Source organism: Hylobates moloch, unplaced genomic scaffold (genome assembly GCF_009828535.3).
Source record: "Hylobates moloch isolate HMO894 unplaced genomic scaffold, HMol_V3 SCAFFOLD_15, whole genome shotgun sequence".
In the NCBI taxonomy this organism is placed as follows: Eukaryota; Metazoa; Chordata; class Mammalia; order Primates; family Hylobatidae; genus Hylobates; species Hylobates moloch.
Genome location: NW_026652290.1, coordinates 10,315,616 through 10,327,365, shown reverse-complemented (window position 1 = coordinate 10,327,365; position 11,750 = coordinate 10,315,616). Strand labels below are relative to the sequence as shown.

Here is an 11,750-nt window from a genome sequence, read left to right as displayed (position 1 = left end):
ACCTGCCTCAGCAGCTGGGGTCTGACTTCTTGGGGTTGCGTTCTGACTCCCCCTCCCACACATGGCTCTTTGCCCTCTGGAGGCCAAGGGGCAATGGCAGGTTCACAGTGGCACTGCAAGGGTACAGTTGTTGGGGGTTCTTGGGAACAGGGGCAGCAGTCCTGCTGTGGCCCTGGCTGCCCCCCCCTCCCTTGCCCAGGCTCCATGTGCACCCTCAGAGTCCCCCTGGCACAACCTTTCTTCTTCTCACGAGGAACACCCCCACTTCCACTTGGGCCTCTGCCAGGAAGAAGGGTGGGAGCTCTGCCGAGGTATCCCTCTGAGTGACCACCCTCAGCTGGAGCCACCAGGCCTCTGCACAGTAGCTGCCCCTAGGCCTTGTGTGTAAAATGGGGGTAATAACAGTATCTACCTCATAAGGTTGCTGCAAGAATTAAATGAGTTCCTAGAAGTGAAAGACACTTAGAACCAGGCTCCAGAGGCTTGTGAAGGGTGAGCTGGAGTAGCCATGGTAAGTATGGAGAGGGAGGTGAACTGATGGATAGAAAATCGCCAAGGCAAAACATTTAAAAACAAAAGCAATAACCAGCTGGGCTCAGTGGCTCATGCCTGTAATTCCAGCGCTTTGGGAGGCGCAGCAGAAGCATCACTTGAGTCCAGGAGTTTGAGACCAATCTGGACAACATCGTGAGACCACATCTCTACAAAAAAAAAAAAAAAAAAATCACTAAGGCAAGAACCTAGTACACTGTAGGCATTCCATAAGTGTTTGCAATTTTTATTCTAATTATATAAAAATAAAATATATTTGAATAGAAACAGAACTCTAGAAGGCAATAACAAGTAATAGTAACTGATTATCTTTTAAAATACTATGAGGTAGGACTACAAGTGTTTTGTTTTTTCTTTGAGACGGAGTCTTGCTCAGCTGCCCAGGCTGGAGTACAATGGCACGATCTCAGCTCACTGCAACCTCTGCCTCCCGGGTTCATGTGATTCTCCTATCTCAGCCTCCCGAATAGCTGGGATTACAGGCACCTGCCATCCTGCCCAGCTAATTTTTGTATTTTAGTAGAGATGGGGGGTTTCACCATGTTGGCCAGGCTGGTCTTGAACTCCTGACCTCAGGTGATCCACCTGCCTTGGCCTCCCAAATTGCTGGGATTTCAGGCATGAGCTACCGTGCCTGGCCTTTTTTTTTCTTTTTTATACCATTCTGTGATTTAAACTTTTCTATAATGCACATATATTAGTTTTATAGTCAGGAAAGGAAAATCAATGTTTAATACTGAGAATTTTTGGTAATATTTCTGACATTTCACAAAACATCTTTTGTTGACATTCTACAAATGATACCATCCAATAATGTCCCAATACTTTCTTCTTGTGAAGAGAGTTTATATATCTGTAAAAATGAAAGACAAATTATGATTTGCTGATATCGTCATTCATTACTAATTGTCATTACACAAACATGTGTAAGTGAAATTATTCCTCATTCAATTATTGGGTTCATGGTATAACAAACAACAAATGTGATCAAAATATTCAAAGTAGATGGCAATTCATTACTTGTATTGCCTTTAAATTGCTGCTATAGGAGTAACTCTCAAGAACATAAAAACCAAATTTCTATCCATTTTAAAAGCATACTAAATTTATTTTACATTTTAAATATACTCTGTAAGTTTGATATTTAAAGGTATTCTCTTTCTTAATGTGGAGAATGGTTATGTCAGCTGAGTTTGTAATTATATTTTACATAAACCGTCACACCTCCCAGTTCTTTGTGTCTGTAATTATTTTTTAAGTAATTTTAAAAATTAGATTAACTTTCTCAAAAGTTCGAAAAACAAGGAGCTGTGGTGATCAATATGCAAATAGCATCAGCATTATTTCTCATCTATCACACTCTTTCTAAAAATATGGACTGGCAAACCTTTTTGACTTCTGTAATATTTGTTATTTCAGGAAGGTTTTTCAGAGAAACCTGATGACCTTCTACTTGAGATATTAGGTATTCTTGATTTATTTGTTTTTCTCCCTCTTCAATGTAAACAATTAGAATTGAAGTGTCATTTGCCGAGATACCAAATTTTTTCAAAGCCTCTGAAATCTAAGAGAAAAACAAACAAACAAAACAAGATCATTAATCATTGTTTCCTATGTCTGAAACATTTCCCGATCTGCCTTCTTCCTTGGTGAGGCTCTTATTTTTCATGTCCTAACAGTTCTCACTGCCTAGTTTTTCACTTTAATGATTCCTTTCCAACATCCATTGGTACTTCCTCGAAACCACTCCCTGCTTAAAGGTACGCCTTGTTCCTATGGAATCAAGCCCAGCCTCTTGGCGCTGGACAAAAACACCTCCTCCCTCTGGTGCCAAGTGGCCCTCCAGCCAGGCGCTTCTGCCTTCTGGCCAGTCCAGCCTGCCTGGGGGTCCAGTCACATTTCATGCCCTTCTGCCTGTGCTCAAGCTTTGTCCTCTGCTCGCATGTCCCTTCTCCTCATGGCTTGGCTGCTGAACGCATGCTTCAAGGTCCACAGTTCTGATGCCACTCCCCACCACACCCTCCTCCCTCCAAAATGAATGGCTTCATTGCTGTACCCCTAGATTTGAATTCATTTTCCCATTATATCATTTATCTTAGGGCATTTTAACTTGTCTTGTTTATCTGCCTCTCCTCAGGAACATATTTGCCTCTTCTGCCCCTAGAACTGTAAATGGAACGGGGAAGTTTTGTTCAACAGATGTTTACTGAATTCAAGAGTTTTCTGAATTATGTCTAATGATCTCAAGGAAACCATAATTAGTAAATTTTATCCCAGGTAATGGGAATCTCTATTATCATGCTGAGATAACTGCATTTTATAAACTTGTCAATCATCTGTATTTTAACCTATGCTACAGGTTTCCTAACTTTTCTCTAGATGATATTAGTACCTGGTTGTTATTAATAGCAGCAGTAATACTAAAACTTCATCAGCAAAATTGCAGTCATTTTTTTCATGTGTTATATGTGTGATGTCTTTAGCTTGATAACTTTCATTGAAAAAGCATTACTATACGTATTTCAAACCACAAACTCTTCCTATGTACTGGGTGTGTGAGTAAGGATGTGTTAAGGACTGTTATAGGTACAAGCAAGTTCCTGGTATATGAAAAAGACGTGGATCCTACCCTCAAGGAGTTTACGGGAAGAGAGAATGATATGCGTGCTAGCACACAAAATATCCACGCCTAATGTTTTATCATTTAGATTTCTGTCAGCTTCTCAAGCAAAAATACTTGAAGAGTCTTCCTGACCCTATATGGTAAGAACAGATAAAATTAACCTCGCTTAATTTAGCTAAATTTTTGTTTACTCGTACGTAAACTGTCTTAGTACGAGGCAGGGTTAAACCTCAACTCTCTGTCCAGAGCTCTCTTCACTATTATTTTGGTTTATTACTAACCACTGGCTTGCAGGAATTTAGCCTCCAACCCAACACTGAGGAACACATATGTTATTATGACAAGGTCAACAGAAATAGGAAAGTCTACATTACATTGTTATTTGGGGAAAGGTTGAAAATAATTTCAGTAGATAGAGTTCTTGTCTTCATTTTTCCCAGTTTGTAGAGGTGAACTGCTTTGTTTGCTGCCACAAGTATCTGAAATGGATCGACAATCTACCAAAACAAGCAAAAAATTAATTACACATGGAGAATGTGCAGTGCCTGAAAACACACGATAACTCATGGTTAACTCCAGTGTCAAGCTGTTTTACTTCATCACAATTCTTATGGTCTGTATTTTCAAACTATTATCCCGGCTGGGCATGGTGGCTCACACCTGTAATCCCAGCACTTTGGGAGGCCGAGGTGGGTAGATCACCTGAGGTCAGGGCTCAAGACCAGCTTGGCCAACATGGTGAAATCTTGTCTCTACTAAAAATACAAAAATTAGTCAGGCGTGGTGGCACACACCTGTAATCCCAGCTACTCGGGAGGCTGAGGCAGGAGAATTGCTTGAACCCGGGAGGCGGTGGCTGCAGGGAGCCGAGATTGCGCCATTGCACTCCAGCCTGGGCAACAAGAGTGAAACTGTCTCAAAAAAAATAAAATAAAAAATAAAACTATTATCCCAAGGGCCTGGGTAGTCAGGAAATCACAGTATTTTAAAACTGCAAGGAACTTCTGCAAATAGGAAAATTTTTTTAAATAACATTAATTGAGGGCTAATATTATGGGCATGATCATATTCCAAATATTTTACTTGTATTATTTTCTTTAATCCTCAAAACTACCCTATGAAATTGACACTATTATTATTATTAGTAGTAGTAGTAGTAGTAGTAGTATGTAATTGATGAGGAAATTGAGGCAAAGAATGTCTGGGTTTGAATCCCATCTCTGTCACCTATCACCTAGGGAACTTAAGCAAGTTCCTTAGCATTTTATTTGTTAGAGACCGATGAAACAGTATTCACTCCATAGGCTGTTGTGAAGATTAAGTGAGTTAGTATACGTTAAGCACTTGGAACAATGCTAGGAATGCAGTAACCACTATATAAAGGTTGGTTATGTCTTGTTCAAAGGCCTAAGTAGTAGGTCTGGGATTAATTCCTGGTAACATGATCGCACTGCATGTGCTCTTTTTTTTTTTTTTTTGAGACAAGAGTCTCACTCCATCACCCAGGCTGGAATGCAGTGGCTCAATCTCAGCTCACTGTAACCTCCGCCTCCCAGGTTCAAGTGATTCTTGTGCCTCAGCCTCCCGAGTAGCTGGGACTACCAGCACACACCACCACACCCAGCTACTTTTTGTATTTTTAGTAGAGACACAGTTTCACTATGTAGGCCAGGCTGGTCTCAAACTCCGGGCCTCAAGCAATCCACCCACCTTGGCCTCTGTGGATGGATTTAACCACTACACTATTCCTCCTCTACAGACTGTCTTGTTAAGAACGCCCATTTTAAAGATGAGAAGCTGGAGATCCAGGCATTTCCCATATTAGACCCAGACCACAACCTTTCCTATTTCCTAGGGCAGGACCTGGCACTTCTGCCTCTATTCACTGTTATAGTCAAAGTTGGCTACATCTGACTTGGACAAGAATTTTTTCCCTAACAGTGACAGAATTTTAGGCTACCCTATAACATCACAAATATTAATGTATACTTAAATGCCCGTATGGCTCATTCTTTTTTTTGAGACGGAGTCTTGCTCTGTTGTCCAGGCTGGAGTGCAGTGGCACAATCTCGGCTCACTGCAACCTCTGCCTCCCAGGCTCAAGTGATTCTCCTGCCTCAGCCTCCTGAGTACAGCTGCCCACCACTATGCTCAGCTAATTTTTGTATTTTTAGTAGAGACAGGGTTTCACCATATTGGCCAGGCTGGTCTCAAACTCATGACCTCGTGATCTGCCCGCCTCGGCCTCCCAAAGTGCTGGGATTACAGGCGTGAGCCACCGCACCCAGCAGGCTCATTCATTCTTAAAATTTATATTTACCACTGTAGGATTTATCAGTGATCCATCGATGGTGCCTTCCATGGCCTTTCTTCTCAAGTCACCTGCATTTTTTACATCTTTAAATAACAGAAGGGTTACCCTGCATTCGGGAAATAGGTCCAGCTGATGTGTTAACTGCATCTCACAGACAAGCAGGATTCTACTGCACACAAAATGAAAAGACCAAAAGATTTCGTTTAAAAGTTAACATTAGAACTCATTTCTTAACAAATATTCAATAACTTTGAAAGTAACTTGATAAAAGTGTTAAACTAGAAAAATCCATCGCCAAAGCCCATTTGGCATCCTCATGAGATGTTGTCTTCCTAACCTTTCTGAGCTGTTTCTAGTTCTGTTGTCATCCCCAGGGAAATGCCAAGGGGCCCAGCTGGTTGCTGTTTGTTCAGATGAGGCAGGCTCAGGTGCATGGTTGAAGGGCTGCTTCCCCAGCAGACAAGTAGGAGCAGAATGTCAGGAATTTTTTAAACCAGAGGTTGCTTATGGTATCAATGAATTCTTACTCTATCTTAGTCTTTTTAACTTCCTGATCTCATCATTTTATTTATATTTTAGGAAGGCCTAGACATAAATATTAAGGAAGAAAATAATTTTGAAGAATAAAGTAGGCTGGGTGTGGTGGCTCATGCCTGTAATCTCAGAACTCTGGGAGGCCGAGGCGAGTGGATCAGCTGAGGCTGGGAGTTCCAGACCAGCCTGACCAACATGGAGAAACCCCGTCTCTACTAAAAATACCAAAAAAATTAGCCAGGCATGATGGCGCATGCCTGTAATCCCAGCTACTCAGGAGGCTGAGGCAGGAGAATCGCTTGAACCTGGGAGGCAGAGGTTGCAGGGAGCCGAGATCACACCATTGCACCCCAGCCTGGGCAACAAGAGTGAAACTCCGTCTCAAAAAAAAAGAATGGGGGGAGGGATGGCATTAGGAGATATACCTAATGTAAATGATGAGTTAATGGGTGCAGCATACAAACATGGCACATGTATACAGATGTAACAAACCTGCATGTTGTGCACATGTACCCTAGAACTTTAAGTATAAAAATAAAAAAAATAAAGTATCACACTTGACCCAGAGATATTCATTCCACGCATGGAAATTAAGCAGAGAGGGTACAATTATTAAATAATCAATATTGCTCCTTTCTTGGACATAAGCTTAAGAAAAGGATAGGTTATTATACATAAAGACATAAAAGAAAAAAGACAACTTGAATAACTAGAAAGACATGACCATATCTTTGAATGGAAAAATTATGTATTGCAAAAATTTCTTTAAAACAATTTCTATCAAATTCTTAATAAAATATTTTGGTGGGGCAATTTGAGACTCATTTTATCCTTTTACCTGGCAGATTATATTTCTAGAACTCTTTCTGATGGAAGTCATTAGGAATCCAATAATTATATAAGATGTTCCTCTCATTATTTTAACAGTAAAAGGTTGAAAATACCTATCTAGCTAATGATGGGATTAGTTGTTATTTAACAACCATTAAAACATGTGGTCTTGACGGTGTGTAAAAACGGCAATAACATTAAGTAAAAACATCTGAATGGAAAACAAAACACAAACTGGCCAAAATGTGGGTTTTTTAAAAGGCTTTTAAACAAATATTAAAAAGAAAATACACCAAAAAGTTAATGTTATCTCTTATTTAGAATTAATGTGGCTTTTTATGTTACAAACAGGAAAAAAAAATTTGTGAACAATATCCTGGCACACAGTTCAATCATTAGTCATGCTAAGGTGGAAAAAATGGATACAGAAAGATATAATCAGTAGGATCCCAATTATATAAAAAGATACACATATTTTTAAAAAATACACGAAAGAAACACTAAAATATGACCATCTTGGGTAGTGAGGTTGAGGTGATTTTTATTGTCCTTTATATAAAAGAAAGTATTTTGTTATGTATGTTCTGAATTTTCTGCAGTGACATGAGTACACATAATAAGAAAGGAAAAAAACATGCTTTTTAACACTGAGTGGGGGGAAGAACCCTTAGAAAACCTCAAAATACTTTGTTGTTGTTTAGCGTAATTCACTCACTCAGGCCAGAAACTTGGAATCATCGTTGAGGACCCAACCTGTCACTCAAATCCTATATCTAATCCGTAAAATCCTGAATTTTCACCTGCTAAATATACCTTTGATTCGTCCACTTCTCTCCCATACGCTAGGTCACATCGCTCATCTACAGCAGTAGCCTCCTGAGTGGTTTCTCACAATTCCTGCCCTCCTATAATCCAGTCGTCACCAGCAGTTACAGTGATCCTTTCAAAATGTACATCAGATCTTGTCATTCTGCTGCTCTTATGATAAAGCCCCAACTTTGTGTCACGGTGTTCCATACTCTACGATCTGGTCCCTGCCTCTCCTGCTACCGCCGCAATGGCCTTCTCTAAGCTCAAGTCACCAAGCTTTCTCCCCGATTCTGCCCTATCGGACAGGTAGTTCCCTCTCTCCTTTCATCTCCGCCTGACGCACTCCTCCCTCCCTTCAACTCCATTTGGAGTCCATTTACTACAGCGCCCAGAACCCCGGGACTACGGCTCTTTTTAGTCTGAGGACTAGCTCCTTTTTGGGCCCAATCACAACTTTAAAGAATCCTGCGCCTATCCGCTGCATGTCTCCTCACTAAGCTGTATTTCTTGAGGGGACAGACTGACTCTATCATTCTCGCGCTGCATTCCCAGGGGCTGGCCTCGTTGGCGCTTGAGAAATACCAGCTTAAGAACCCGCAGCCGTTGTCCCAAAGACACTACTAAAACCGCCCGGACCCTCCCCCTCCCGAGCCTGCCCGTTAGAGCGCAAGAAAAACTCACCATGCGGCCCCCAGCGCGTCTCGGAAGAGCTCCCGCTCCGAAACAAAGCTCATAACTTCCCGAAGCGATAGCCAATCCCCGTCTTCTTCGAACCAGTTTCCGGATAGGCCGGCTCGGGGTGGCCATGTTCTTCCGGGTCGCGGTAGGAGGGGTGCTTCCGCCCGTGGTCCCGCCCATTCTTCCGCCTCCCCAGCCTGGGTCCCGTCAACGGACACGAAGGAGAACAGGGGCTGTATATCACTTCCGGCGAAGGAAATGGAAGAATCTATGGGCTGGGACCGGAAGCTGGGGTCTGATTTTGAGTCTCGGCTTTGTCTTAACCTGCGTTGGGCGTTGCACTGGGCGTCCTCAGTTTCTTCCTGTACAAGAAAAAGTACTGACCAAAATGAGTTCTACATACATTTCCGCTGCTGGAGATTTCTTTGTTGAGACAGAGTCTCGCTCTGTTACTCAGGCTGGAGTGCAGTGGCGCAATCTCGGCTCACTGCAACCTCCACCTCCAGGTTCAAGCCATTCTCCTGCCTCAGCCTCCCGAGCAGCTGGGACTACAGGCACCCGCCACCACACCCCGCTAATTTTTTGTATTTTTAGTAGAGACGGGGTTTCACCGTGTTAGCTAGGATGGTCTGGATCACCTGACCTCGTGATCCGCCCACCTTGGCCTCCCAAGGTGCTGGGATTAGTTCTTTTTCTGGGCCATGTCTCCTGTGACACTTTGGACTTTTGAGTTTAATGCTGGAACAAGTTAAAATTTTGGGAGATGATTGGGAAGGCATGATTATGTTTTGCAATGTGAGAAGGACATGAGATTTGGGGGTCCAGGGATGGATTGAATATATGTCCCTGCCAAATCTGATGTTGAATTGTGGTCCCCATTGTTGGAGGTGGGACCTGATGGGAGGTGTTTGGGTCATGGAAGTGGATCTCTCATGGCTTGGTGTCTTTGCAATAGTGAGTGAGTGCCAGGGAGATCTGGTTATTTAGAAGTGTGGGGCACCCCCCCCAACACACACTGTCTCTTGCTCCAGTTCTCACCATGTGATGTGCCTGCTCTCCCTTCTCCTTCTGCCAATAGTAAAAGCTCCCTAGGGCCTCCTCAGAAGCCAGATGGTGGTACTATGCTTCCTGTACAGCCTGCAGAAACATGAGCCAATTTAACCTCGTTTCTATATAAAGTACCCAGTCTCAGGTATTTCTTTGTGGCAATGCAAGAACAGCCTAATTGCAGGGGGCAGGGGCAGAGGGAAGAGGTGGGGAGGCATGACACACTGGGCTAAAACATGAAGAACATTCAGCCAGGTGCGGTGGCTCACGCCTGTAATCCCAACACTTTGGGAGGCCGAGGCAGGCAGATCACCTTAAGTCGGGAGTTCGAGACCTGCTTGACCAACATGGAGAAACCCCGTCTCTACCAAAAAATAAAAAATCAGCCAGGCATGGTGGCTCATGCCTGTAATGCCAGCTACTCAAGAGACTAAGGCAGGAGAATCGCTTGATCCGGGGAGGCAGAGGTTGCCATGAGCCGAGATTGCGCCATTGCACTCAAGCCTGGGCAACAAGAGTGAAACTTCCTCTCAAGAAAAAAAAAAAAAAAAAATATATATATATATATATGAAGGACATTCTATTTCTAGGAGACACTGGAACGGGGCCCTGGCTGTTCTGGTTAGTCTCTCTTTATCACAGGATGCTACATTCCCAGCACATTCTACAGTTATCCTAGAGAACCACAAGTGAGAAAGGAGAGAGAACTAAATTGGTCCAAGGAAACCTGCAGAACTGTCCTGCAGTCTATGCCCTTAACCCAGATGATCCCCTTTAGCAAAGCTAGTCCATTTCTTTTTTTTTTTTTTTGAGTTTGAGACAGAGTCTCGCTCTGTCGCCCAGGCTGGAGTGCAGTGGCGCAATCTCGGCTCACTGCAAGCTCCGCCTCCTGGGTTCACGCCATTCTCCTGCCTCAGCCTCTCCGAGTAGCTGTGACTACAGGCGCCCGCCACCACGCCCGGCTAATTTTTTGTTTTTTGTATTTTTAGTAGAGACGGGGTTTCACCGTGGTCTCGATCTGCTGACCTCGTGATCCGCCCGCCTCGGCCTCCCAAAGTGCTGGGATTACAAGCGTGAGCCACTGCGCCCGGCAAAGCTAGTCCATTTCATATGCCCACCAACCTCCTAGTATCTGGAGGCAGAAGTTTGCTTATCAGATCGACGTAACACCTTGACAGACACAATGTCAGTGCAACATTGTTGAGCCATAGCCAGAATACATTTTACTAGGCCCAGGAGGACTATGTCACAAACAGGCTGATCAGGTCTGCCTGGAGCAGCAACCTAGTCCAGGATCCAGTGATCCAGGTAAGAAGATAATGGGTCAAAAGTACCAGCCTACCAAGGTTTTATCAGTTGTCATGATGTTTTGCCACCTTAGGCCAATTAAGTCTACCTCCCTCCCATGTGGCAGGTGTTAGATCCTCACTCAGTAAGCCAGGGCTCAGGTTCTGTTGGTATTTACTGTGCCACTATAATACTGGTAGAGTTTACTACTGGCAGGACGAGAAGGTTGCTGTAGCCTGTGACATAATGGGGTCTGGGATGACAGATCCAGCACTTTCCTTTGGTAGCCACAGCTTGGGAGAGCCTAACAAAGGCGTTATGCTTCTAGGCCTCTGCGGTCACGTCCTTGTGGAAAAAGCAGACTGACAGGTTAGTGCCCTGCCCCTTACACTTCCTGCATCCTCGGGTATTCCCTACCTATGTGATAGACGTTGGGCTGAGTGTAGTGTCCCAGTCTGACTGCTGCAGTCCCGAGACTACCCATTCCACTTGTTGCATGACCTAGGCCTTTTGGTTTCAGTCGTTCAGTCCAGGAAGGTTTGTCTTGTACAAACTCGACATGTCTGATAAGGTTACCCACCTGTATGGAAGGATCAGGTGTTCCTGGTGCCACTAAGCCTAGCACCCTGGTACTCCTTGGTCCTGTCCTGTATCCCTGTGGATTTCATAGAAGAGAGGCACCTGGGGGAAGTATCACCTCTAGATTAGAGTCAGAGGGGCCTGTCTGTGGTGCTCTGGCAGCCTGAACCACCGGCCACCTACAGGATGTGCACTCTAAATGGAAAAAGAAAAGAGAATGGTTAGGAACACTGAGATTGGAATTTCACAGGTGCAGCCTCATCAGGCAGTCACCTGGTCCACCTCTATCCACACCAAGCTCAGTGTTTTTCAAGATGTGTGCAGTGCTGTGTTTCCCTTGCATTGGAGTACAGTGCTTAGTGTCCACGCTGCCCTAGTCAGGTCGAGGTGCCACCCCACTAACAGGCTGTCCTGATGTCCTTTATTCAGTTGCTTTGTGAGTTGACTGGTCCATCATTCAATGGCTCCATTGGCCTATGGATGACAGAGTGCATG

The 11,750-nt window shown here is 43.8% G+C and overlaps 1 protein-coding gene across 8 annotated transcripts; it reads right to left on the bottom strand.

Moving 5' to 3' along the window:
- Positions 1-762: 762 nt before the first annotated feature.
- Positions 763-11,750, bottom strand: TPRKB (TP53RK binding protein). Of its 8 annotated transcripts, none has more exons than XM_058428426.1 (7): positions 11,257-11,750; positions 8,346-8,704; positions 7,668-7,794; positions 5,595-5,655; positions 3,550-3,672; positions 1,940-2,116; positions 763-1,405 (listed from the first exon to the last, which is right to left on the bottom strand). In XM_058428426.1, exons 3-7 carry the CDS (start codon positions 7,691-7,693, stop codon positions 1,319-1,321), a joined length of 474 nt encoding a protein of 157 aa, XP_058284409.1. In that variant the 5' UTR covers positions 7,694-7,794; positions 8,346-8,704; positions 11,257-11,750; the 3' UTR covers positions 763-1,318. The 8 variants fall into 8 exon arrangements, with proteins under 8 accessions (XP_058284409.1, XP_058284408.1, XP_058284406.1 ...); XM_058428425.1 differs by having other exon boundaries at positions 5,496-5,655; positions 11,257-11,733; XM_058428423.1 differs by having other exon boundaries at positions 5,496-5,658; positions 11,257-11,732.

Bases quoted from the DNA above. Each gene is read 5' to 3' on its own strand.
- TPRKB (XM_032177286.2), bottom strand. From the start codon at position 8,398: ATGAGCTTTGTTTCGGAGCGGGAGCTCTTCCGAGACGCGCTGGGGGCC. The intron at 5,659-8,345 runs GTGAGTTTTTCT...TTTTGTGTGCAG, and splicing joins GACGCGCTGGGGGCCGCATG to TAGAATCCTGCTTGTCTGTG. The intron at 1,406-1,939 runs GTTTGCCAGTCC...TCATTTTTACAG, and splicing joins ATATTACAGAAGTCAAAAAG to ATATATAAACTCTCTTCACA.